This window comes from Chroicocephalus ridibundus, unplaced genomic scaffold (genome assembly GCF_963924245.1).
Source record: "Chroicocephalus ridibundus unplaced genomic scaffold, bChrRid1.1 SCAFFOLD_689, whole genome shotgun sequence".
Lineage (NCBI taxonomy): Eukaryota > Metazoa > Chordata > Aves > Charadriiformes > Laridae > Chroicocephalus > Chroicocephalus ridibundus.
In genome coordinates, this window is record NW_026961316.1 from 1 (window position 1) to 24,704 (window position 24,704).

The 24,704-nt window shown below is 71.5% G+C and overlaps 3 protein-coding genes across 3 annotated transcripts; all 3 read left to right on the forward strand.

Moving 5' to 3' along the window:
* Window positions 1-3,381: 3,381 nt before the first annotated feature.
* Window positions 3,382-8,703, forward strand: LOC134509258 (SCO-spondin-like). Its single transcript, XM_063321783.1, has 3 exons — window positions 3,382-3,438; window positions 6,292-6,423; window positions 8,459-8,703. Exons 2-3 carry the CDS (start codon window positions 6,312-6,314, stop codon window positions 8,701-8,703), a joined length of 357 nt encoding a protein of 118 aa, XP_063177853.1. The 5' UTR covers window positions 3,382-3,438; window positions 6,292-6,311.
* Window positions 8,704-11,150: 2,447 nt separating this feature from the next.
* On the forward strand, window positions 11,151-21,748 carry LOC134509260 (collagen, type I, alpha 1b-like). The gene is made up of 8 exons (XM_063321785.1): window positions 11,151-11,841; window positions 11,934-12,080; window positions 13,659-13,789; window positions 16,345-17,427; window positions 17,508-17,655; window positions 20,413-20,626; window positions 20,741-20,837; window positions 21,739-21,748. The coding sequence occupies exons 1-8, from the start codon at window positions 11,194-11,196 to the stop codon at window positions 21,746-21,748; spliced, it is 2,478 nt and encodes an 825-aa protein (XP_063177855.1). The 5' UTR covers window positions 11,151-11,193.
* A 131-nt stretch (window positions 21,749-21,879) lies between these two features.
* On the forward strand, window positions 21,880-24,606 carry LOC134509259 (SCO-spondin-like). The gene is made up of 3 exons (XM_063321784.1): window positions 21,880-22,038; window positions 24,252-24,402; window positions 24,503-24,606. Exons 1-3 carry the CDS (start codon window positions 21,919-21,921, stop codon window positions 24,523-24,525), a joined length of 294 nt encoding a protein of 97 aa, XP_063177854.1. The 5' UTR covers window positions 21,880-21,918; the 3' UTR covers window positions 24,526-24,606.
* The last annotated feature ends 98 nt before the right edge of the window (window positions 24,607-24,704 follow it).

Below are 24,704 nucleotides of genomic sequence, written 5' to 3' on the forward strand. Positions count from 1 at the left end.
GGGCAGCATGGGGGGCTGGGGGGCTCAGGAGGTGGGATCGGGGGAGCTGGGGGTCTCAGGGGGGCTGGTTGGGGGGCAGCAGGGGGGGGGCTGGGGGGCTCAGGAGGTGGGATCGGGGGAGCTGGGGGTCTCAGGGGGGCTGGGGGGCTGGTCGGGGGTCTCAGGGGGGCTGGTTGGGGGGCAGCATGGGGGGCTGGGGGTCTCAGGGGGGCTGGGGGGCTGGTCGGGGGTCTCAGGGGGGCTGGTTGGGGGGCAGCATGGGGGGCTGGGGGGCTCAGGAGGTGGGATCGGGGGAGCTGGGGGTCTCAGGGGGGCTGGTTGGGGGGCAGCATGGGGGCTGGGGGGCTCAGGAGGTGGGATCGGGGGAGCTGGGGGTCTCAGGGGGGCTGGTTGGGGGGCAGCAGGGGGGGGGCTGGGGGGCTCAGGAGGTGGGATCGGGGGAGCTGGGGGTCTCAGGGGGGCTGGGGGGCTGGTCGGGGGTCTCAGGGGGGCTGGTTGGGGGGGCAGCATGGGGGGCTGGGGGTCTCAGGGGGGCTGGGGGGCTGGTCGGGGGTCTCAGGGGGGCTGGTTGGGGGGCAGCATGGGGGGCTGGGGGGCTCAGGAGGTGGGATCGGGGGAGCTGGGGGTCTCAGGGGGGCTGGTTGGGGGGCAGCATGGGGGCTGGGGGGCTCAGGAGGTGGGATCGGGGGAGCTGGGGGTCTCAGGGGGGCTGGGGGGCTGGTCGGGGGTCTCAGGGAGGCTGGTTGGGGGGCAGCATGGGGGGCTGGGGGTCTCAGGGGGGCTGGGGGGCTGGTCGGGGGTCTCAGGGGGGCTGGTTGGGGGGCAGCATGGGGGGCTGGGGGGCTCAGGAGGTGGGATCGGGGGAGCTGGGGGTCTCAGGGGGGCTGGTTGGGGGGCAGCATGGGGGGCTGGGGGGCTCAGGAGGTGGGATCGGGGGAGCTGGGGGTCTCAGGGGGGCTGGGGGGCTGGTCGGGGGTCTCAGGGGGGCTGGTTGGGGGGCAGCATGGGGGGGCTGGGGGGCTCAGGAGGTGGGATCGGGGGAGCTGGGGGTCTCAGGGGGGCTGGGGGGCTGGTCGGGGGTCTCAGGGGGGCTGGTTGGGGGGCAGCATGGGGGGCTGGGGGTCTCAGGGGGGCTGGGGGGCTGGTCGGGGGTCTCAGGGGGGCTGGTTGGGCGGCAGCATGGGGGCTGGGGGGCTCAGGAGGTGGGATCGGGGGAGCTGGGGGTCTCAGGGGGGCTGGGGGGCTGGTCGGGGGTCTCAGGGGGGCTGGTTGGGGGGCAGCATGGGGGGCTGGGGGGCTCAGGAGGTGGGATCGGGGGAGCTGGGGGTCTCAGGGGGGCTGGTTGGGGGGCAGCAGGGGGGGGGCTGGGGGGCTCAGGAGGTGGGATCGGGGGAGCTGGGGGTCTCAGGGGGGCTGGGGGGCTGGTCGGGGGTCTCAGGGGGGCTGGTTGGGGGGCAGCATGGGGGGCTGGGGGTCTCAGGGGGGCTGGGGGGCTGGTCGGGGGTCTCAGGGGGGCTGGTTGGGGGGCAGCATGGGGGGCTGGGGGGCTCAGGAGGTGGGATCGGGGGAGCTGGGGGTCTCAGGGGGGCTGGTTGGGGGGCAGCATGGGGGCTGGGGGTCTCAGGAGGTGGGATCGGGGGAGCTGGGGGTCTCAGGGGGGCTGGTTGGGGGGCAGCAGGGGGGGGGCTGGGGGGCTCAGGAGGTGGGATCGGGGGAGCTGGGGGTCTCAGGGGGGCTGGGGGGCTGGTCGGGGGTCTCAGGGAGGCTGGTTGGGGGGCAGCATGGGGGGCTGGGGGTCTCAGGGGGGCTGGGGGGCTGGTCGGGGGTCTCAGGGGGGCTGGTTGGGGGGCAGCATGGGGGGCTGGGGGGCTCAGGAGGTGGGATCGGGGGAGCTGGGGGTCTCAGGGGGGCTGGTTGGGGGGCAGCATGGGGGCTGGGGGGCTCAGGAGGTGGGATCGGGGGAGCTGGGGGTCTCAGGGGGGCTGGGGGGCTGGTCGGGGGTCTCAGGGGGGCTGGTTGGGGGGCAGCATGGGGGGGCTGGGGGGCTCAGGAGGTGGGATCGGGGGAGCTGGGGGTCTCTGGGGGGCTGGGGGAAGGGTTGGGGGTCTCAGGGGGGCTGGTTGGGGGGCAGCATGGGGGGCTGGGGGGCTCAGGAGGTGGGATCGGGGGAGCTGGGGGTCTCAGGGGGGCTGGGGGGCTGGTCGGGGGTCTCAGGGGGGCTGGTTGGGGGGCAGCATGGGGGGCTGGGGGTCTCAGGGGGGCTGGGGGACTGGTCGGGGGTCTCAGGGGGGCTGGTTTGGGGCAGCATGGGGGGCACACAAGGTGGGATTGGGGGACCTGGGGGTCTCAGGGAGGCTGGGGGGGCTCCTTGGGGGGTCTCTGGGGGGCTGGGGGGAGGGTTGGTGGGTGTGGGGGGGGCTGTGGGGGCTGGTTGGGGGGCAGCATGGGGGTCTGGGGGAACAGTTGGGGGGTCTCAGGGGCCGGTTGGGGGTCTCTGGGGAGCCGTGGGGCAGGTTGGGGGTCTCGGGGGGGGGCTGGTTGGGGGTCTGTGGGGAGCCGTGGGGCAGGTTGGGTGTCTCGGGGGGGGCTGGTTGGGGGTCTCTGGGGAGCCGTGGGGCAGGTTGGGGGTCTCGGGGGGGGGTGTCTGTGGGTCTGGTTGGGGGTCTCTGGGGAGCCGTGGGGCAGGTTGGGGGTCTCGGGGGGGGGGGGGGCGCTGTGGGGCTGGTTGGGGGGTCTCAGGGGAGCCGTGGGGCAGGTTGGGGGTCTCGGGGGGGGGCTGGTTGGGGGTCTCTGGGGAGCCGTGGGGCAGGTTGGGTGTCTCGGGGGGGGCTGGTTGGGGGTCTCTGGGGAGCCGTGGGGCAGGCTGGGGGTCTCGGGGGGGCTGTGGGGGCTGGTTGGGGGGCTACATGGGGGTCTGGGGAAACGGTTGGGGGTCTCAGGGGGTCTGGGGGGGCTGGTTGGGGGTCTCTGGGGAGCCGTGGGGCAGATTGGGGGTCTCGGGGGGGGCCGGTTGGGGGTCTCTGGGGAGCCGTGGGGCAGGTTGGGGGTCTCGGGGGGGGGGGGGGGGGGGGCGCTGTGGGGCTGGTTGGGGGGGTCTCAGTGGAGCCGTGGGGTCTCGGGGGGGGGGGGGGGGGTGCTGTGGGGCTGGTTGGGGGGGTCTCAGTGGAGCCGTGGGGTCTCGGGGGGGGGGGGGGGCGGTCGGTGGGTGCGGGCGCTGCCCCCCCCCCACCAAGTGACGCCCCCCCCCCCCCCCCTTTGCCGTGGGCCAGCTCCCGGCGGCTGGTCGCCCTGGGGCCCCTGGTCGCCCTGCGACCGCTCCTGCGGGGGGGGGGCGCTCCCTGCGCAGCCGCTCCTGCTCCCGGCCCCCCCCCAAGAACGGCGGCGCCGCCTGTCCCGGGGAGCGGCTGCGGCTGCGGCTCTGCAACCCCCAGCCCTGCGGTAGGGGGGGCTTGGGGGGTGTGGGGGGTTTGGGGGGGCTGGGGGGCTATGGGGAGCTTGGGGGGCTTGGGGTCTATGGGGGGGTTCCCGGAGGTGGGGGGCTATGGGGGGATAGGGGAGGATGGGGGGCTATGGGGGGCTATGGGGGCTTGTGGGAGGCTGGGGGGCTATGGGGGGGTTTAGGGGGGTGGGAGGGATAGGGGGTGCTGGGGGGCTATGGGGGGATAGGGGGACTTGGGGGTCTATGGGGGGTTCAGGGGGCTATGGGGAGCTTGGGGGGCTTGGGGTCTATGGGGGGGTTCCCGGAGGTGGGGGGCTATGGGGGGATAGGGGAAGCTGGGGGGCTATGGGGGCTGTGGGAGGCTGGGGGGCTCTGGGGGGGTTTAGGGGGGTGGGAGGGATAGGGGGGGCTCGGGGGCTATGGGGGATATGGGGGGTTCCGGGGGGTGGGGGGGCTATGGGAGGATAGGGGGGCTTGGGATCTATGGGGGGTTCGGGGGGCTATGGGAGGCTGGGGGGCTATGGGGGGCTTGGGGGGCTTGAGGGGCTATGGGGGGTTCAGGGGGCTATGGGGAGCTTGGGGGGCTTGGTGTCTATGGGGGGGTTCCCGGAGGTGGGGGGCTATGGGGGGATAGGGGAGGATGGGGGGCTATGGGGGCTGTGGGTGGCTGGGGGGCTGGGGGGCTATGGGGGGTTTAGGGGGGTGGGAGGGATAGGGGGGGCTGGGGGGCTATGGGGGCTATGGGGGATATGGGGGGTTCCGGGGGGTGGGGGGGCTATGGGAGGATAGGGGGGCTTGGGATCTATGGGGGGTTCGGGGGGCTATGGGAGGCTGGGGGGCTATGGGGGGCTTGGGGGGCTTGAGGGGCTATGGGGGGTTCAGGGGGCTATGGGGAGCTTGGGGGGCTTGGTGTCTATGGGGGGGTTCCCGGAAGTGGGGGGCTATGGGGGGATAGGGGAGGATGGGGGGCTATGGGGGCTGTGGGTGGCTGGGGGGCTGGGGGGGCTATGGGGGGGTTTAGGGGGGTGGGAGGGATAGGGGGTGCTGGGGGGCTATGGGGGGATAGGGGGACTTGGGGGTCTATGGGGGGTTCAGGGGGCTATGGGGAGCTTGGGGGGCTTGGGGTCTATGGGGGGGTTCCCGGAGGTGGGGGGCTATGGGGGGATAGGGGAGGATGGGGGGCTATGGGGGCTGTGGGTGGCTGGGGGGCTATGGGGGGCTATGGGGGGGTTTAGGGGGGTGGGAGGGATAGGGGGGGCTGGGGGGCTATGGGGGCTCGGGGGCTATGGGGGCTATGGGGGGTTCCGGGGGGTGGGGGGGGCTATGGGAGGGTAGGGGGGGTTGGGATCTATGGGGGGTTCGGGGGGCTATGGGAGGCTGGGGGGCTATGGGGAGCTTGGGGGGCTTGAGGGGCTATGGGGGGTTCAGGGGGCTATGGGGAGCTTGGGGGGCTGAGGGGCTGTGGGGGGTTCCCGGAGGTGGGGGGCTATGGGGGGATAGGGGAGGATGGGGGGCTATGGGGGCTGTGGGTGGCTGGGGGGCTGGGGGGCTATGGGGGGGTTTAGGGGGGTGGGAGGGATAGGGGGGGCTGGGGGGCTATGGGGGCTATGGGGGATATGGGGGGTTCCGGGGGGTGGGGGGGCTATGGGAGGATAGGGGGGCTTGGGATCTATGGGGGGTTCGGGGGGCTATGGGAGGCTGGGGGGCTATGGGGAGCTTGGGGGGCTTGAGGGGCTATGGGGGGTTCAGGGGGCTATGGGGAGCTTGGGGGGCTGAGGGGCTGTGGGGGGTTCCCGGAGGTGGGGGGCTATGGGGGGATAGGGGAGGATGGGGGGCTATGGGGGCTGTGGGTGGCTGGGGGGCTGGGGGGCTATGGGGGGGTTTAGGGGGGTGGGAGGGATAGGGGGTGCTGGGGGGCTATGGGGGGACAGGGGGACTTGGGGGTCTATGGGGGGTTCAGGGGGCTATGGGGAGCTTGGGGGGCTGAGGGGCTATGGGGGGTTCCGGTGGGTGGGGGGGCTATGGGGGGCTGGGGGGAATAGGGGAGGATGGGGGGCTATGGGAGGCTATGGGGGCTATGGGGGGCTGTGGGGGGGTTTAGGGGGGTGGGAGGGACAGGGGGGGCTATGGGGGCTCGGGGCGATGGGGGGTTCGGGGGCCTGGGGGGGATAGTGGGGGTTCGGGGGGTGGGGGGGAAATAGGGGAAGCTGGGGGGCTCTGGGGGGCTGGGGGCATAGGGGAGGATTGGGGGCTATGGGGGGCTATGGGGGCTTGGGGGGCGGGGGGCCTATGGGGGGCTGTGGGGGCTGTGGGGGGCTATGGCGGGCTGGGGGGGCTGTGGGGGATAGGGGAAGCTGGGGGGCTCTGGGGCTCTGGGGGCTATGGGGGGCTATGGGGGCTATGAGGGGTGCGGGGGGGTGGGGGGGATAGGGGGCTATGGGGGGCTCTGGGGGCTTGGGGGGCTATGGGGGGATAGGGGGGCTTGGGGTCTCTGGGGGGTTCGGGGGGGCTATGGGGGCTATGAGGGGTTCGGGGGGGTGGGGGGGATCGGGGGGGCCGGGGGTCTATGGGGGGCTGGGGGCGTAGGGGGGCTCTGGGGGCTCGGGGGGCTCTGGGGGGGATAGGGGGGGCTCAGGTGGCTTGGGGGGGGGCTCTGGGGGGCTTAGGGATTTCTTGGGGGGGGGGTGGGTCCGGGGGGTGGGGGGGGGTCCGTAGGGTGCTCAGGCGGCGCGTGGCTTACGAGGGCCTTGGGGGGGGCTGAGGGGGGGTGTGTGTGGGGGTGTGTTTGGGGGCCGCCGTGGGGCTGAGGGGGGGTGTGTGTGTTGTGTTGTGTGTCCCCCCCCCGTCTCCAGGGCCCGGCTGCCCCCCCGGCATGGCGCTGGTGCCCTGCGCCGCCCGCTGCCCCCGCCGCTGCCAGGACCTGCAGGAGGGGGCGGCCTGCGGGGGGGGGCAGCGCTGCCAGCCCGGCTGCCGCTGCCCCGACGGTCAGTGGGGGGGTGTGGGGGGGGGGGTGTCATATCCCCCCCCCCCCTCCCTTCCCCGGGGCATGGTGGGGGGGACACACACAGCCCCCCACCCTCTGGGGGCGCTGCAGGGGGCAGTGGGGGGGGGGGTGTCTGTGGGAATGGGGAGCGGGGGGGGGCGCGGGGTGGGGGGGGAGAGGCTGCGTGCAGTGGCAGCCCCCCGGCGGGGTCCGGAATGCAGGGCGGGGTCCGGAATTCACTGCGGGGTCCGGAATGCAGTGCGGTGCCGGGAATTCATGGCAGCGCCGGGAATGCAGTGCAGTGTCTGGAATTAACTGCAGGGTCCGGAATGCAGTGCCAGCCCCGGCAGTGTCTGGAATGTAGTGCAGTGCTGGGAATTCATGGCAGTGCCGGGAATGCAGTGCGGGGTCCGGAATTCACTGTGGGGTCCGGAATGCAGTGCAGTGCCGGGAATGCAGTGCAGGGTCGGGAATGCAGTGCAGTGCCGGGAATTCATGGCAGTGCCGGGAATGCAGTGCAGGGTCGGGAATGCAGTGCAGTGCTGGGAATTCATGGCAGTGCCGGGAATGCAGTGCGGGGTCCGGAATTCACTGTGGGGTCCGGAATGCAGTGCAGTGCCGGGAATGCAGTGCAGGGTCGGGAATGCAGTGCAGTGCCGGGAATTCATGGCAGTGCCGGGAATGCAGTGCAGGGTCGGGAATGCAGTGCAGTGCTGGGAATTCATGGCAGTGCCGGGAATGCAGTGCGGGGTCCGGAATTCACTGTGGGGTCCGGAATGCAGTGCAGTGCCGGGAATGCAGTGCAGGGTCGGGAATGCAGTGCAGTGCCGGGAATTCATGGCAGTGCCGGGAATGCAGTGCAGGGTCGGGAATGCAGTGCAGTGCTGGGAATTCATGGCAGTGCCGGGAATGCAGTGCGGGGTCCGGAATGCCGTGCAGTGCCGGGAATTCATGGCAGTGCTGGGAATGCAGTGCAGGGTCTGGAATTCACTGCAGGGTCCGGAGTGCAGTGCAGTGCCGGGAATGCAGTGGTGCCAGCCCGTGCAGTGCTGGGAATTCACTGCGGGGTATGGAATGCAGTGCAGGGTCCGGAATGCAGTGCCAGCCCCGGCAGTGTCTGGAATGCAGTGCGGTGCCGGGAATTCATGGCAGTGCCGGGAATGCAGTGCGGGGTCCGGAATGCAGTGCAGTGCCGGGAATTTATGGCAGTGCCGGGAATGCAGTGCGGGGTCCGGAATTTACTGCGGGGTCCAGAATGCAGTGCAGTGCCAGGAATTCATGGCAGTGCCAGGAATGCAGTGGTGCCAGCCCGTGCAGTGCTGGGAATTCAGTGCAGTGCCGGGAATGCAGCGCCAGCCCTGGCAGTGTCGGCAACGCACCGCAGTGCCCGGAATTCACTGCAGTGCTGGGAATGCACTGCTGACCCCTGCAGTGCCGGGAATCCGGTGCAGTGTCGGGAATGCAGTGCAGCGCCGGGAATTCACTGCGGTGTCCGGAATGCAGTGCAGTGTGAGGAGCGCAGGGCAGTGCCGGGAATGCAGTGCAGTGCCGGGAATGCAGCGCGGTGCCAGGAATTCAGTGCAGTGCTGGGAATGCAGTGCCCGGAATGCAGTGCCGACTCCTGCAGTGCTGGGAACGCAGTGCGGGGAATGCAGTGCCGGGAATGCAGTGCCGGGAATGCAGTGTGGGGAATGCAGTGCTGGGAATGCAGTGCGGGGAACGCAGTGCCGGGAACGCAGTGTGGGGAATGCAGTGCTGGGAATGCAGTGCGGGGAGCGCAGTGCTGGGAACGCAGTGCCGGGAACGCAGTGCTGGGAACGCAGTGCCGGGAATGCAGTGCGGGGAACGCAGTGCCGGGAACGCACTGCAAACGGGGGGGGTGTTCGTGCCCTGCGACCCCCTGCAGTGGGGGGAACGCAGCGCCAGCGCGGGGCGGGGGTGGGGGGGGGGCGCGTGCAGTGGCAGTGCGTGCAGCGCGGGGACGGCGGGGAAGCCCCCCCCCGCGCCATCCCTGACCCCCCCCGCCCCCCCCGCAGGCACCCTGGAGCAGGACGGGGCCTGCGTGCCCCCCGCCCTCTGCGAGTGCACGGACGCCGTGGGGCGGGTGTGGGCGCCGGGGAGCCGCCAGCCCCACGGCTGCGCCAACTGCACCTGCGCCGGGGGCCGGCTGCGCTGCCACCCCCCCAGCTGCCCCCCGGCCCCCTGCCCCTGGAGCCGCTGGAGCCGCTGGACACCCTGCAGTGTCACCTGCGGGGACGGGACACAGGCCCGCTTCAGGTGACACGGCAGCCGGGGACATGGCACCCAGGGGGGGCTGCGGGGGGGACGGGACATGACACCCGGGGGACACTATGGCACGTGGGGGGGGGGACATGGCACCCAGGGGACACTATGGCACTTGGGGGGGGGGGACATGACACCCAGGGGACACGGCACCTGGGGGATGGACACGGCACCCAGGGGACACTATGGCACTTGGGGGGGGGGACATGGCACCCGGGGGACACTATGGCACTTGGGGGGGGGGACATGACACCCAGGGGACACTATGGCACTTGGGGGGGGGACACATGGCACCCAGGGGACACTATGGCACTTGGGGGGGGGGACATGGCACCCAGGGGACACTATGGCACTTGGGGGGGGGACACATGGCACCCAGGGGACACACAGGGCACCCAGGGGACACGATGGCACCTGGGGGGTGACATGGCACCCAGGGGACACTATGGCACGTGGTGGGGGGGGGACATGGCACCCAGGGGACACACAGGGCACCCAGGGGACACGGCACCTGGGGGATGGACACGGCACCCGGGGGACACTATGGCACTTGGGGGGTGGGACATGACACCCAGGGGACACTATGGCACTTGGGGGGGGGACATGGCACCCAGGGGACGCTATGGAACTTGGGGGGGACGGACATGGCACCCAGGGGACACACAGGGCACCCAGGGGACACGGCACCTGGGGGATGGACACGGCACCCGGGGGACACTATGGCACTTGGGGGGGGGGACATGACACCCAGGGGACACTATGGCACTTGTGGGGGGGGACATGGCACCCAGGGGACACACAGGGCACCCAGGGGACACGGCACCTGGGGGATGGACATGGCACCCGGGGGACACTATGGCACCTGTGGGGGGGGACACGGCACCCAGGGGACACTATGGCACTTGGGGGGGGGGGGACATGGCACCCAGGGGACACACACAGCACCCAGGGGACACACAGGGCACCCAGGGGACACGGCACCTCGGGGATGGACACGGCACCCGGGGGACACTATGGCACTTGGGGGGGGGGACATGGCACCCAGGGGACACTATGGCACTTGGTGGGGGGGACATGGCACCCAGGGGACACTATGGCACTTGGGGGGGGGGACATGGCACCCAGGGGACACACACAGCACCCAGGGGACATGGCACCTGGGGGATGGACACGGCACCCAGGGGACACTATGGCACTTAGGGGGGGACATGTCCCCCAGGGGACATGGGACATCATGCCCAGGGGACACAGCACCTGGGGGACATGGCACCCATGGGGGGCTGGGGGGGGGGGACACGGCACCCAAGGGACACACATGGCACCCAGGGGACATAGGACACAGCACCCAGGGGGCACACAGGGCACCCAGGGGACATGGCACCTGGGGGTGGGCTGCGGGAGGGAGGTGGCACCCAGGGGACATGTATGGCACTTGGGGGGGGGGGGCATGGCACCCAGGGGACACACAGGGCACCCAGGGGACACGTATGGCACTTGGGGGGGGGGACACAGCACCCAGGGGGCACAGACGGCACCCAGGGGACACTCAGGGCACCCAGGGGACAGGGCACCTATGGGGGGCTGCAGGGGGGACACAGCACCCAGGGGACATAGATGGCACCCAGGGGACACCCAGCACCCAGGGGACATGGCACCCAGGGGACACATATGGCACTTGGGAGGGGGGGGGGACACGGCACCCAGGGGGTGGGACCCTCTGTCACCCCCCAACGGGTGTCAGCCAGGGCCCCCCCCCCTGCAGCGGGTGACCCCCGTGTGTGTCGTGTGTGTCCCCCCCCCAGGACACCCATCGCGGCGGCGGGGGCCGGCGGGTGCGGGGCGCCGCAGGGGCAGAGCCGGGGGTGCTCGGGGGGGCCCTGCCCCCCCCTCTGCCCCCAGGGGGGCCACCAGCGGCGCCTGGGCGAGAGCTGGCCCCAGGGCCACTGCCGACGATGGTCAGTGCCGGGGGGGGCCGGGGGGGGGGCCGGGAGGGGGGGGGGGCAACTGGACCCCCAAACCCACCCCCCATGTGCGTGTCGTCCCCCCCCCCCCGCAGCACCTGCACCCCCGAGGGCACCCAGTGCCGCGACGTCCCCTGCGCCGGTGAGTGTCCCCCGCCATGTCACCCACCCGCCGCCACGTCCTGGGGGGGGGGAACGGGTGACACTGGTGTCCCCAGTGGGCGTCGGGACCCTGTGACACCCCCCCCCGCCACTGAAGGCTGAGAGGGACCCCCCCAAACCTCCCGGGGGGCCCCAGGGCAGGAGGGAGGGGACCGCGGTGGCTTTTGGTCCCCGGTGACGTGTTGTGTCCCCTCAGCGTCCCCCCCCCCCTCCAGGGTCGGGGGGCTGCGTGTGGGGTCCCTGGAGCCCCTGCTCCCGCTCCTGCGGCACCGGCCTGGCCACCCGGGTGGCCACCTGCCCCTGCGCGACCCCCGGCGCCGCCTGCAACCAGAGCCACGGCCACGGGGACCACCACGGTGACAGCAATGGCCACGGGGACAGCCACGGCGATGGCCACAGCCACGGGGACGTCCATGGGGACAGTGACAGCCATGGTGATGGCCATGGTGATGGCCACAGTGATGGCCATGGTGACGGTGACGGCCATGGTGACAGCGATGACCAAGGGGGCAGCCATGTTGATGGCCATGGTGACAGTGATGGCCATGGTGACGGTGACGGCCATGGTGACAGCGATGACCAAGGGGACAGCCATGTTGATGGCCATGGTGACAGTGACGGCCAAGGGGATGGCCATGGTGAAGGCCATGGTGATGGTCATGGCCATGGTGATGGCCATGGTGACAGTGACAGCCAAGGGGACGGCCATGGTGACAGCCATGGCCAAGGCGATGGCCATGGTGATGGCCACGGCCACGGTGACAGCCTTGGTGACGGCCACGGTGATGGCCACGGCCACGGTGACGGCCATGGTGAGAGTGACGGTCACGCTGGTGGCCACGGTGACGGCCAAGGGGACAGCCATGGTGATGGCCACGGCCACGGTGACGGCCATGGTGACGGTGACGGCCACGGGGACGGTGACGGCCACGGGGACGACCACAGTGGTGGCCACGGGGACAGCCACGAGCCACCCCGCCAGGTGCGGGTGTGTTACCTGCGCCCCTGCCCCGGTAGGTGTCGGTGGCGGGGGGCTGGGGGGGGGGGGTGGCGGGGGTCCCTGCGCGCCGTCACCGCGTGTGTGTCCCCCCCCCGGCCCCCGCAGCCGCCTGTCCCTGGAGCCCCTGGAGCCGCTGGAGCCCCTGCTCCTGCCACGTCCCCCTCCAGCTGCGCCACCGTCACCGGCGCGGCCCCCCCGGCTGCGCGGGGCTGGAGGCACAGAGCCGTCCCTGCGACACCCCCGGCTGCTCGGGTGAGCGCCCCCCGCCCCCGCCCGCCCCGGTTCCCCCCCAGTGGGTCCCTGCCCTTCCCAGTTCCCCACCAGTGTCCCCCTGCCCTTCCCAGTTCCCAACTCATGTGTTCCTGCCCTTCCCAGTTCCCAACTGGGATGACCCTGCCCTTCCCAGTTCCCCACCAGTGTCCCCCTGCCCATCCCAGTTCCCCACCAGTGTGTCCCTGCCCTTCCCAGTTCCCAAACATGGGCCCCCTGCCCTTCCCAGTTCCCCACCAGTGTCCCCCTGCCCTTCCCAGTTCCCCACCAGTGTGTCCCTACCCTTCCCAGTTCCCAACTGGGATGCCCCTGCTCATCCCAGTTCCCCACCAGTGTCCCCCTGCCCTTCCCAGTTCCCCACCAGTGTGTCCCTACCCTTCCCAGTTCCCAACTGGGGTCCCCTTGCCCTTCCCAGTTCCCCACCAGTGTCCCCCTGCCCTTCCCAGTTCCAAACCAGTGTGTCCCTGCCCTTCCCAGTTCCCAAACATGGGCCCCCTGCCCTTCCCAGTTCCCAACCAGTGTGTCCTTGTCCATCCCAGTTCCCAATTGGGATGACCCTGCCCTTCCCAGTTCCCAACTGGGGTCCCCCTGCCCTTCCCAGTTCCCAACCAGTGTGTCCTTGTCCATCCCAGTTCCCAACTGGGATGCCCCTGCCCTTCCCAGTTCCCAACTGGGGTCCCCCTGCCCTTCCCAGTTCCAAACCAGTGTGACCCTGCCCTTCCCAGTTCCCCCCCAGTGTCCCCCTGCCCATCCCAGTTCCCAACCAGTGTGTCCCTGCCCATCCCAGTTCCCAACCAGTGTCCCCCTGCCCTTCCCAGTTCCCAACTCATGTGTTCCTGCCCTTCCCAGTTCCCAACTGGGATGACCCTGCCCTTCCCAGTTCCCCACCAGTGTCCCCCTGCCCTTCCCAGTTCCAAACCAGTGTCCCCCTGCCCTTCCCAGTTCCCAAACATGGGCCCCCTGCCCTTCCCAGTTCCCAACCAGTGTGTCCTTGTCCATCCCAGTTCCCAATTGGGATGACCCTGCCCTTCCCAGTTCCCAACTGGGGTCCCCCTGCCCTTCCCAGTTCCAAACCAGTGTGTCCCTGCCCTTCCCAGTTCCCAACTGGGGTCCCCCTGCCCTTCCCAGTTCCCAACTCGTGTGTTCCTGCCCTTCCCAGTTCCCAACTGGGATGACCCTGCCCTTCCCAGTTCCCCACCAGTGTCCCCCTGCCCTTCCCAGTTCCCAACCAGTGTCCCCCTGCCCTTCCCAGTTCCCAACTGGGGTCCCCCTGCCCTTCCCCAGTTCCTAACTGGGATGCCCCTGCCCATCCCAGTTCCAAACCAGTGGGTCCCTGCCCTTCCCAGTTCCCAACTGGGGTCCCCCCGCCCGCCCCCAGTTCCCAGCCATGGTCCCCCCCCCCCCGCGCCCACCCTGGGCCGCCCTCGCCCACCCTCAGCTCTCCCTGACCCCCCCCCCCGGCAGCCCCCCAGTCCCTCCCAGTCTCTCCCAGTGCCCCTGGGGGTGCCCCTGGCGCGGGGGTGCCCCCCCCCGCCCCCCTGACCCCCCCCCGCCCCCCAGAGGGCAGCTGTGCCCCCCCGTTCCGGTTCCGGCCCTGCGGCCCCCCCTGCGCCCAGCTCTGCTCCGGCCTGCGGCACCCCCAGCTCTGCCCCCCGCACCCCCCCTGCCGCCCCGGCTGCGCCTGCCCCCAGGCAAGGGGGGCCACGGGGGGCTGGGGGGCGTAGGAGTTGGGGGGGGCTATGGGGTCTAAGGGGGGCTACGGGGGGCTGGGGGGGCGTAGGAGTTGGGGGGGGCTATGGGGTCTAAGGGGGGCTACGGGGGGCTGGGGGGGCGTAGGAGTTGGGGGGGGCTATGGGGTCTAAGGGGGGCTTGTGGGGCTCGGGGGGTTTGGGGCCTATGGGGGGCTTAGGAGTTATGGGGGGCTATGGGGTCTAAGGGGGGCTAGGGGGCTATGGGGGGGCTTAGGAGTTATGGGGGGGCTATGGGGTCCAAGGGGGGCTTGTGGGGCTCGGGGGGTTCGGGGGGGCTTAGGAGTTATGGGGGGCGCTATGGGGTCTAAGGGGGGCTAGGGGGGGGCTAGGGGGCTATGGGGGGGCTTAGGAGTTATGGGGGCGCTATGGGGTCTAAGGGGGGCTAGGGGGGGCTATGGGGCTATGGGGGGGCTTAGGAGTTATGGGGGGGCTATGGGGTCTAAGGGGGGCTACGGGGGGCTGGGGGGGCTTAGGAGTTGGGGGGGGCTATGGGGGTCTAAGGGGGGCTTGTGGGGTTCGGGGGCTTCGGGGGGGCTTAGGAGTTATGGGGGGCTATGGGGTCTAAGGGGGGCTACGGGGGGCTATGGGGGCCTTAGGATTTATGGGGGGGCTGTGGGGTCTAAGGGGGGCTTGTGGGGCTCGGGGTGTTCAGGGGCTATGGGGGGCTTAGGAGTTATGGGGGGCTCAGGGGATAGGGGGGGCTTGTGGGGCCTGGGGGCTGGGGGGGACTCAGGGTCTATGGGGCGCTCGGGGGGCCTGGGGGGGCTTGTGGGGCACTGGGGGTTATGGAGGGCTCAGGGTCTATGGGGCGTTCGGGGGGCTATGGGGGGCTCGGGGTCTTCCGGGGGCTTGGGGGGGCTGTGGGGGGCTTAGGGGCTATGGGGGGCTTAGGGGCTACGGGGGGACTTGTGGGGCACGGGGGGGCTATGGGGGGTTTGGGGTCTATGGGGGGCTCGGGGGCTACGGGGGGCTTGGGGGGCTTAGGAGGTATGGGGGGCTCGGGGGGCTATGGGGGGGACTTGTGGGGCTCGGGGGGCTATGGGGGGCTCGGGGATCTCTGGGGGGCACCCGAGGGGGGGTGGGTGTGGGGAGGGTGCCCGTCACCCCCTCCCCCCCCCCCAGCTCATCGCCCCTCCCCCTCTCAGGGGCTGCTGGAGCAGGGGGGGGGCTGCGTGCCCCCCAACCAGTGCCACTGCCTGCACCCCGGGGGGGCCGGCGCCCCCCCCCCCCACCGCCCCCTGCCCGCGGGCCGCCGCGTCCTGCTGGGCTGCAAGGCCTGGTGAGCCGCTCGGGGGGCAGCCCCACACTTGGGGGGCCGGGGGGGTTGTGTGTGTGGTAGGGGCTGCAAGGCCTGGTGAGCGACTCGGGGGGCAGCCCCACACTTGGGGGGCCGTGGGGTGGGGGGTGGGGGGGCTGCAAGGCCTGGTGAGCCGCTCGGGGGGCAGCCCCACACTTGGGGGGCCGTGGGGTGGGGGGTGGGGGGGGCTGCAAGGCCTGGTGAGCCGCTCGGGGGGCAGCCCCACACTTGGGGGGCCGGGGGGGGTTGTGTGTGTGGTGGGGGCTGCAAGGCCTGGCGAGCGGCTTGGGGGGCAGCCCCACACTTGGGGGGCCGGGGGGTTGTGTGTGTGGTGGGGGCTGCAAGGCCTGGCGAGCAGCTTGGGGGGCAGCCCCACACTTGGGGGGCCGTGGGGTGGGGGGTGGGGGGGCTGCAAGGCCTGGTGAGCGGCTCGGGGGGCAGCCCCACACTTGGGGGGCCGGGGGGGTTGTGTGTGTGGTGGGGGCTGCAAGGCCTGGTGAGCGACTCGGGGGGCAGCCCCACACTTGGGGGGCCGGGTGTGTTCATGCATGGCGGGGGGGGGGGGGCTGCAATTCTTGGCAAGCAGATTGGGGGGCAGCCCCACACTTGGGGGGGCCGTGGGGGGGTGGGGGGAGCTGCAAGGCCTGGCGAGCAGCTCAGGGGGCAGCCCCACACTTGGGGGGCCGGGGGGGTTGTGTGTGTGGTGGGGGCTGCAAGGCCTGGTGAGCGACTCGGGGGGCAGCCCCACACTTGGGGGGCCGGGTGTGTTCATGCATGGGGGGGGGGGGGGGGGGCTGCAATTCTTGGCAAGCAGATTGGGGGGCAGCCCCACACTTGGGGGGGCCGTGGGGGGGGTGGGGGGAGCTGCAAGGCCTGGCGAGCGGCTCGGGGGGCAGCCCCACACCTGGGGGGCCGGGGTAGGTTTGGGTGTGGGGTGTGGGGCGCTCACCCCACTCATTTTTCGTCCCCCCCCCCCCAGCGTGTGCCAGAACGGGACCCTGCGCTGCAGCAGCGAGAGCTGCCGGGGTGAGTGCGGACCCCCCCCTCTGCCCCCCTGGGACCCCCAACCCACGGACCCCCCCCCCGCAGGGACACCCCCCCCCCCAGAGCAGCCGGCTCTGCCCCACAGGGGACGGGGGTCCCGGGGGGGTCCCCAGCGGCTCCGTGTGTGTGTCCCCCTGTGTCCCCCCCCCCCCAGGGCTGCTGCCGCTGAGCCCCTGGTCGGAGTGGACGCCCTGCGGGGGCTGCCGGCCCCCCCGGGACCCCGGCGCCCCGGCACCGACGGGGGGGACGCGGCCAGAGGAGGGGACATCGGCGGAGGGGACATCGGCGGAGGGGACGCCGTCGGAGGAGCCACCATTGGAGGGGACGCCGTTGGAACGGACGCTGGTGGAAGGGGCGCCATCGGAGGGGACGTCGGTGGAGGGGACGCCGTCGGAGGAGCCCCCAGTGGAGGGGACGCGGGTGGCAGGGACGCCGTCGGAGGGGACGCCGTCGGAGGGGACATCGGCGGAGGGGACGCTGGTGGAAGGGATGCCAACGGAGGGGACGCCGTCGGAGGGGACGCCGTTGGAGGAGCCACCAGTGGAGGGGACACCGGTGGAGTGGATACCGTTGGAGGGGACGCCATCGGAGGGGACACTGGTGGAGGGGACGCCATCGGAGTGGATGCCAGCGGAGGGGACGCCATCGGAGTGGACGCCATTGGAGAAGATGCCATCGGAGGGGACGCCACCAGAGGGGACGCCAGCGGAGGGGACGCCATTGGAGGAGATGCCATCGGAGGGGACGCCACCGGAGGGGACACCATCGCAGTGGACGCCATTGGAGAAGTTGCCATCGGAGTGGACGCCATTGGAGGGGACGCCGTCGGAGGGGACACCAGCGGAGGGGACACCATTGGAGAAGTTGCCATCGGAGGGGACGCCATCGCAGTGGACACCATCGGAGGGGACGCCATCGGAGGGGACGCCAGCGGAGTGGACGCCATTGGAGGGGACGCCATCGGAGGGGACGCCATTGGAGAAGATGCCATCGGAGTGGACACCATCGGAGGGGACGCCATCGGAGGGGACACCATCGGAGTGGACGCCATTGGAGGGGACGCCATCGGAGGGGACGCCAGCGGAGGGGACGCCGGCGTGGGTCTCGTCCCCGGTGCAGCGCCGCTACCGCACCTGCCTGGACCCCCAGACGGGGCTGCCGTGGGGCGGCCCCACGGCCACCTGCCGGGCCCAGCTGCGGCAGGAACGGCCGTGCCCGGCCCCCCCCCGCTGCCAAGGTACCGGGGTGGGGGGTGGGTGCCGGGGGTGTCACACCGGGACGGAGGCGGGTGACACCCCCCCCCCCCCCGTCCCCTAGAGCCCTGCCCGTGGGGACCCTGGGGACCCTGCGGGGCGTCCTGCGGGGGGGGGGTCCCGCCTGCGCCACCGCCAGCCCCCCCCCGACGGCCGGGCCTGCAGCGGCCCCCGCGCCCAGAGCCAGAGCTGCAACACCCAGCCCTGCCCAGGTGACCCCCCCCCCGCACCCCGACCCCCAGCCGGGTGACACCCCCCCACCCCCCCACTGACCCCTGCCCCCAGGTGACACCCCCCACACACCCTGACCCCCGCCCAGGTGACCCCACACACACCGACCCCCGCCCAGGTGACCCCCCATGGTGACCCCCCACCCAAGTGACACACACACACCCCCCCCCAGTGGATGGGGGACAATGGGCCGGTGGGTGGTGGGACGGTGGGGGATGGAATGGTGGATGATGGGACATTGGGACAATGGATGATGGGATGGGGGACAATGGGCCAGTGGGATGGTGGATGATGGGGTGGTGGGTGACGGGACAGTGGATGATGGGACGGTGGATGATGGGATGGTGGGATGGTGGGATGGTGGGATGATGGGATGGGGGACAATCAGGTGGGGGACAATGGGATGGTGGATGACGGGACGGTGGGATGGTGGATGATGGGATGGGGGACAATGGGCCAGTGGGATGGTGGATGATGGGGTGGTGGATGATGGGACACTGGATGATGGGACGGTGGGATGGCAGACAATGGGATGGTGGGATGGTGGGATGGGGGACAATCGGATGGTGGATAATGGGATGGTGGATGATGGGACAGTGGGATGGTGGGATGGTGGATGATGGGATGGGGGACAATGGGGTGGTGGATGACGGGACAGTGGATGATGGGACGGTGGGATGGCAGACAATGGGATGGTGGGATGGGGGACAATTGGATGGCGGATAACAGGATGGTGGATGATGGGACGGTGGGATGGTGGATGACAGGACAGTGGGGTGGTGGATGATGGGACAGTGGATGATGGGACGGTGGGATGGTGGGATGGGGGACAATCGGGTGGTGGACAATGGGATGGTGGATGATGGGATGGTGGATGATGAGACAGTGGGATGGTGGGACGATGGGATGATGGGACAGGAGGGTGGGATGGTGGGTCAGTGAGATGGTGGGATCATGGGATGGTGGGTCAGTGGGAAGGTGTATGGTGGGTGGGATGACGGGATGGTGGGTTCATGGGTGGGTGCGATGGTGGACAGTGGGACAACAGGATGGTGGGACGGTGGGATGGTGGGATGAGATGGTGGGACAGTGGGTTGGTGAGATGGTGGGACAGGAGAGTGGGATGGCAGGACGGTGGGATGGTGGGATGATGGGACAAGACAATGGATGGTGGGAGAGTGGGATGAAACAATGGGATGGTGGGACAGTGGGATGAAACAACGGGATGGTGAGACAGTGGGATGGTGGGACAGGATGGTGAGATGAGGGGACAGGACAGTTGCATGGTGGGACGGTGGGATGATGGATGGTGGGACGGTGGGACAGTGGGATGGTGGATGAGATGGTGGGACGATGGGATGGTGGGATGATGGGACGATGGGATGGTGGGATGATGGGACAGGATGGTGGGATGGTGGATGATGGATGGTGGGGCGGTGGGACAAGATGGTGGAATGATGGGTTGGTGGGATAGTGGGATGATGGGATGGTGGGTTAGGTGGGATGGTGGGACAGGGACAGTTGGGTGGTGGGACGGTGGGACGGTGGGATGGTGGGACAGGATGGTGGGATGGTGGGTTAGGTGAGATGGTGGGACAGGACGGTGGGATGGTGGGTGGAGGGATGGTGGGTAGACGGATGGGCTGGTGGGACAATGGGATGGTGGAATAGTGGGATAGGATGGTGAGATGGTGGGACGGCATAGTTGGATGTGGGACAGTGGGACAGGATGACGGGTTGGTGGAGATGGTGGGTAGATGGATGGTGGGTCAGTGGGATGGTGGGACGGCGGGACAGGATGATGGGATGGTGGGATGATGCGATGCTGGGACAGGGTGGTGGGATGGTGCGTCAGTGGGAAGGTGGATGGCAGGATGGTGGGACGGTGGATGGTGGGACGGGATGATGGGTTGGTGGGATGGTGGGACCGTGGGATGGTGGGGACGGGATGACGGGTTGGTGGGATGGTGGGACGGGATGATGGGTTGGTGGGATGGTGGGACCGTGGGATGGTGGGATGGATGACGGGTTGGTGGGATGGTGGGACCGTGGGATGGTGGGACGGGATGATGGGTTGGTGGGATGGTGGGACCGTGGGATGGTGGGACGGGATGATGGGTTGGTGGGATGGTGGGACGGGATGATGGGTTGGTGGGATGGTGGGACCGTGGGATGGTGGGACGGATGATGGGTTGGTGGGAGGGTGGGACTGTGGGATGGTGGGACGGGATGATGGGTTGGTGGCATGGTGGGTAGATGGATGGTGGGATGGTGGGATGGGATGGTGGGACGATGGGATGCTGGGACAGGGTGGTGGGATGGTGGGTCAGTGGGAAGGTGGATGGTGGGACGGTGGGACCGTGGGATGGTGGGACGGGATGATGGCATGGTGGACCGTGGGATGGTGGGACGGGATGACGGGTTGGTGGCATGGTGGGACGGGATGATGGGTTGGTGGGATGGTGGGATGGTGGGACGGGATGACGGGTTGGTGGGACGGTGGGATGGTGGGACGGGATGATGGGTTGGTGGGATGGTGGGATGGTGGGACGGGATGATGGGTTGGTGGGATGGTGGATGGTGGGACGGGATGATGGGTTGGTGGGACGGGATGACGGGTTGGTGGGATGGCGGGTGGATGGACGGCGGGACGGTGGGCCAGGGCGAGGGGGTCGGTGGGCCGGCGGGCAGATGGCCGTTGGGGCCGGCGTGAGCGCCATGCCCCGCGTGTCGCGCAGCCTGTCCCCCGGGCGAGCGCTGGCAGGGCCCCGAGGCGCCGGGCGACTGCGAGCGAAGCTGCCGCGACATCTCCCAGGGGACCCCCCCGGGCAACTGCAGCCGCCCCCCGGCCCCCGCCTGCCGCTGCCCCCCCGGCCGCTACCGCGACGCCGCCGGCCGCTGCGTCCCCCCCCCGCCCGCTGCGAGTGCTGGCACCGGGGGCAGCCCCGACAGGTGTGGGGGGGGGGGGGGGCGGGGGGTGTCGGGGGGGCACCCCCTTGCACACCCCCCCCCCCCCCCGGTGGGGGCTGAGCCCTGTGTCTTGTGTGTGTCCCCCCCCCGGGCCAGGCTGGCAGCGAGTGGCAGGAGGGGTGCCAGACCTGCCGCTGCCTGGACGGGGGGGTCACCTGCAGCACCCGCTGCCACCCCGCTCGTCTGCCCCGAGGTGTGGGGCGCGCCGGGGGAAGGGGTGGGGGGGGGTCTTGTGGGGAGGGGAGCACTTGTGTGGGTGGGGGCACTCGTGGGGAGGGGGGCACGTGTGGGGAGGGGGCGCTCGGGTGGGGCACTCGTTGCAGGGGTCATGTGTGGGGTGGGGGCATGTGTGGGGAGGGGGCACTGGGGAGGGGGCACTTGTGGGGTGGGGGCACTTGTGGGGTGGGGGCATGTGTGGGGAGGGGGCACTGGGGAGGGGGCACTTGTGGGGTGGGGGCACTTGTGGGGTGGGGGCATGTGTGGGGTGGGGGCATGTGTGGGGAGGGGGCACTTGTGGGGTGGGGGCACTTGTGGGGTGGGGGCATGTGTGGGGAGGGGGCACTGGGGAGGGGGCACTTGTGGGGTGGGGGCACTTGTGGGGGTGGGGGCACGTGTGGGGTGGGGGGCATGTGTGGGGAGGGGGGCACTTGTGGGGTGGGGGCACTTGTGGGGTGGGGGCATGTGTGGGGAGGGGGCACTGGGGAGGGGGCACTTGTGGGGTGGGGGCATGTGTGGGTGGGGGCATGTGTGGGGAGGGGGCACTGGGGAGGGGGGCACTTGTGGGGTGGGGGGCACTTGTGGGGTGGGGGCATATTGTGGGGGGGCAGGACGACACTTGGGGGGGGGGGGGGGGCACCCGTGGGGGGGCAGTGGTGGGCAGGGGGGGGGTCCGGCGTGGGCAGGGGTCTGGCGTGGGGGGGGGGGGATCCGGTAGGGCGGGGTCCGGGGGGGGGGGCAGGGGGAGGGCTGTGGTGGGGAGGGTCCCGTGGGGGAGGGGGGGGGGCAGTGGTAGGTGGGGGGGGGGGACCTGGTGTGGGGGCAGGGGGGTCGGGTCCGTGTTGGGGGGGGGGGGTCTGACACCCCCCCCCCCGCAGGGCGCGGTGAAGGTGCGGGAGCCGGGCGGCTGCTGCCCCGTCTGCCGGGAGGAATGGCCGGGTAAGGACCCCCCCCCCCCCCCCCCAAAAAACCGGGGCCCCCCCCCGGCCTGTGTCGTGCGTGTGAGTGTGTGTCCGTGGGTCCCGTGTCCCCCCCCCCGGCAGAGGAGCCCCCCCGCCATGTGCCGCCCCGTCACCGAGCTGCGCCCCGTGGCCAAGGGCCCCATGCGCCATGGCGGCCGTCGAGGTCACCCACTGCGCCGGGCGCTGCCCCTCCCGCACACCACCGTCACCCCCGAGGTCAGCCGGGGGCGCTGGGCAGACTGGGAGGGACTGGGAGGGACTGGGAGGGACTGGGGGGACCGAGGGGGGGACACTGGGAGGGACCACGAAGGGTTCAAGGGCACCAGGAGGGACTGGGGATACTGGGAGGGACTGGGGGGACCGAGGGGGGGACGCTGGGAGGGACTGCAAAGGGCTCGGGGGCACTGGGAGGGACTGGGGATACTGGGAGGGACTGGGGGGACCGAGGGGGGGGACACTGGGGGGGACCACGAAGGGCTCAAGGGCACCAGGAGGGACTGGGGATACTGGGAGGGACTGGGGGGACCGAGGGGGGGAGACTGGGGGGGGACCACGAAGGGCTCAAGGGCACCAGGAGGGACTGGGGATACTGGGAGGGACTGGGGGAACCAAGGGGGGGGACACTGGGGGGGACCACGAAGGTCTGGGGACCAAGGGGGGGACACTGGGGGGGACCACGAAGGGCTCAAGGGCACCAGGGGGACCTGGAAGGTCTTGGGAAGGGACTGGTGAGGGACTGGGGATACTGGGAGGGACTGGGGTGACCGAGGGGGGGACACTGGGGGGGACCACGAAGGGCTCAGGGGCACTGGGAGGGACTGGGATACTGGGAGGGACTGGGGAAACCAAGGGGGGCACTGGGAGGGACCACGAAGGGCTCAGGAGCACTGGGAGGGACTGGGGATACTGGGAGGGACTGGGGTGACCGAGGGGGGGCACTGGGGGGACCACGAAGGTCTTGGGGAGGACCAGGGAGGGGACTGGGGATACTGGGAGGGACTGGGGGGACTAAGGGGGGGGCACTGGGAGGGACTACAAAGGGCTCAAGGGCACTGGGACGGACTGGGGATACTGGGACGGACTGGGAGAGACTGGGGAGACCGAGGGGGGGACACTGGGGGGGACCACGAAGGTCTTGGGAGGACCAGGGAGGGACTGGGGATACTGGGAGGGACTGGGGTGACCGAGGGGGGGACACTGGGGGGGACCACGAAGGTCTTGGGAGGACCAGGGAGGGACTGGGGATACTGGGAGGGACTGGGGTGACCGAGGGGGGGACACTGGGGGGACCATGGAGGGCTCAAGGAAGGGATGGGGGGGGGGGGACACGTGGGAGAGCTCGTGGGGGGGCACCGAGGGGGACCGGGGGACCGGGGGGGACCGGAGGGGTGGCAGCACCCCCACCTGTCCGTGGGGCAGGAGCCCTACCTGCGGGGGGGGGTGTGTGTGTGCTGGGGGGGCTGTGGGGGGGGGACCTGGGAGAGCTCGGGGGGGGGGGTTGGGGACCAGGAGGGGACCGGGAGGGACTGGGGGCGATTTGGGGGGGGGGGGTGTGGGGGGGGGGGTGTGAGGGGGGAGCAGCCCCCCCAGCACCACCCCACCCCCCCCCCCCCGCTCCGTGGGGCAGGAGCCCTACCTGCAAGGGGGGGGGGTGGGTTTGGGGGGGGGGGGACCTGGAGAGCTCGGGGGGAACCGGGGGGGGGGGAGCAGGGGGGACCGGGGGGGGGGGGGGCTCCAGGGGGACGGTGAGGGGCTCGGGGTGGGGGGGGCGGGAGGGGAAGGAGGGCCCGGGGCGACCTGGGGGGACCGGGGGGTACTTGGGGGGTGACCGGGAGGGCCCGGGGCGATTTGGGGGGGGGGGTGTGGGGTGTGTGAGGGGGGAGCAGCCCCCCAGCATCCCCCCCCCCCCCGGTCCGTGGGGCAGGAGCCCTACCTGAAAGGGGGGGGGGGGGTGTAGGGGGGGGGACCTGGGAGAGCTCGGGGGGAACCGGGGGGGGGGGAGCAGGGGGGACGGTGGGGGGGGGGGCACCGGGGGGGACGGTGGGGGGCTCGGGGTGGGGGGGGCGGGAGGGGAAGGAGGGCCCGGGGCGACCTGGAGGGGACCGGGAGGGCCCGGGGCGACCGGGAGGGCCCGGGGCGATTTGGGGGGGGGGGGTGTGGAGGGGGGGTGTGAGGGGGGAGCAGCCCCCCCCCGGTCCGTGGGGCAGGAGCCCTACCTGTAAGGGGGGGGGGGTGTGTAGGGGGGGGGGGGACCTGGGAGAGCTCGGGGGGATCCGGGGGGGCTCCGGGGGGGACGGTGGGGGGCTCGGGGTGGGGCCGGGAGGGCCCGGGGCGACCTGGAGGGGAGCGGGAAGGCCCGGGGCGATTTGTGGGGGGGGTGTGAGGGGGGAGCGGCCCCCCCAGCACACCCCCCCGGCTCCGTGGGGCAGGAGCCCTACCTGCGGAGCCTGTGCGAGTGCTGCAGTTACCGCCTGGACCCCGAGCGGCCCGTCCGGCTCCTGCGCCTGCCCTGCCCCGCCGGGCCCCCCCGGCCCGTCCTGCTCCCCGTCATCCGCAGCTGCCACTGCAGCCCCTGCCAGGGTGAGGGGGGGGGGGGCAGCACCCCGAGACCCCCACCCACGCCCCCCACCCTGCCGGGGAAAGCCTCCCTCACCCCCCCCTCCCGCCCCCTCTCCCGCAGGTGGGGATTTCTCCCGGCGCTGAGGACAACCCCCCCCCCCCCGACAAGGGAATGGATGCTCCTGCCCCCCCCCCCCCGACAAGGGAATGGACGCTCCTGCCCCCCCCCCCCGACAAGGGGATGGATGCTCCTGCCCCCCCCCCCCGACAAGGGGATGGATGCTCCTGCCCCCCCCCCGACAAAGGGATGGATCCTCCTGCCC

Bases quoted from the DNA above. Each gene is read 5' to 3' on its own strand.
- LOC134509258 (XM_063321783.1), top strand. From the start codon at position 6,312: ATGGCGCTGGTGCCCTGCGCCGCCCGCTGCCCCCGCCGCTGCCAGGAC. The intron at 6,424-8,458 runs GTCAGTGGGGGG...CCCCCCCCGCAG, and splicing joins CGGCTGCCGCTGCCCCGACG to GCACCCTGGAGCAGGACGGG.
- LOC134509260 (XM_063321785.1), top strand. From the start codon at position 11,194: ATGGCCACGGGGACAGCCACGGCGATGGCCACAGCCACGGGGACGTCC. The intron at 13,790-16,344 runs GCAAGGGGGGCC...CCCCCCCCCCAG, and splicing joins CCGGCTGCGCCTGCCCCCAG to GGCTGCTGCCGCTGAGCCCC. The intron at 20,627-20,740 runs GTGTGGGGGGGG...CCCCCGGGCCAG, and splicing joins ACCGGGGGCAGCCCCGACAG to GCTGGCAGCGAGTGGCAGGA.
- LOC134509259 (XM_063321784.1), top strand. From the start codon at position 21,919: ATGTGCCGCCCCGTCACCGAGCTGCGCCCCGTGGCCAAGGGCCCCATG. The intron at 22,039-24,251 runs GTCAGCCGGGGG...TCCGTGGGGCAG, and splicing joins ACACCACCGTCACCCCCGAG to GAGCCCTACCTGCGGAGCCT. The intron at 24,403-24,502 runs GTGAGGGGGGGG...CCTCTCCCGCAG, and splicing joins CCACTGCAGCCCCTGCCAGG to GTGGGGATTTCTCCCGGCGC.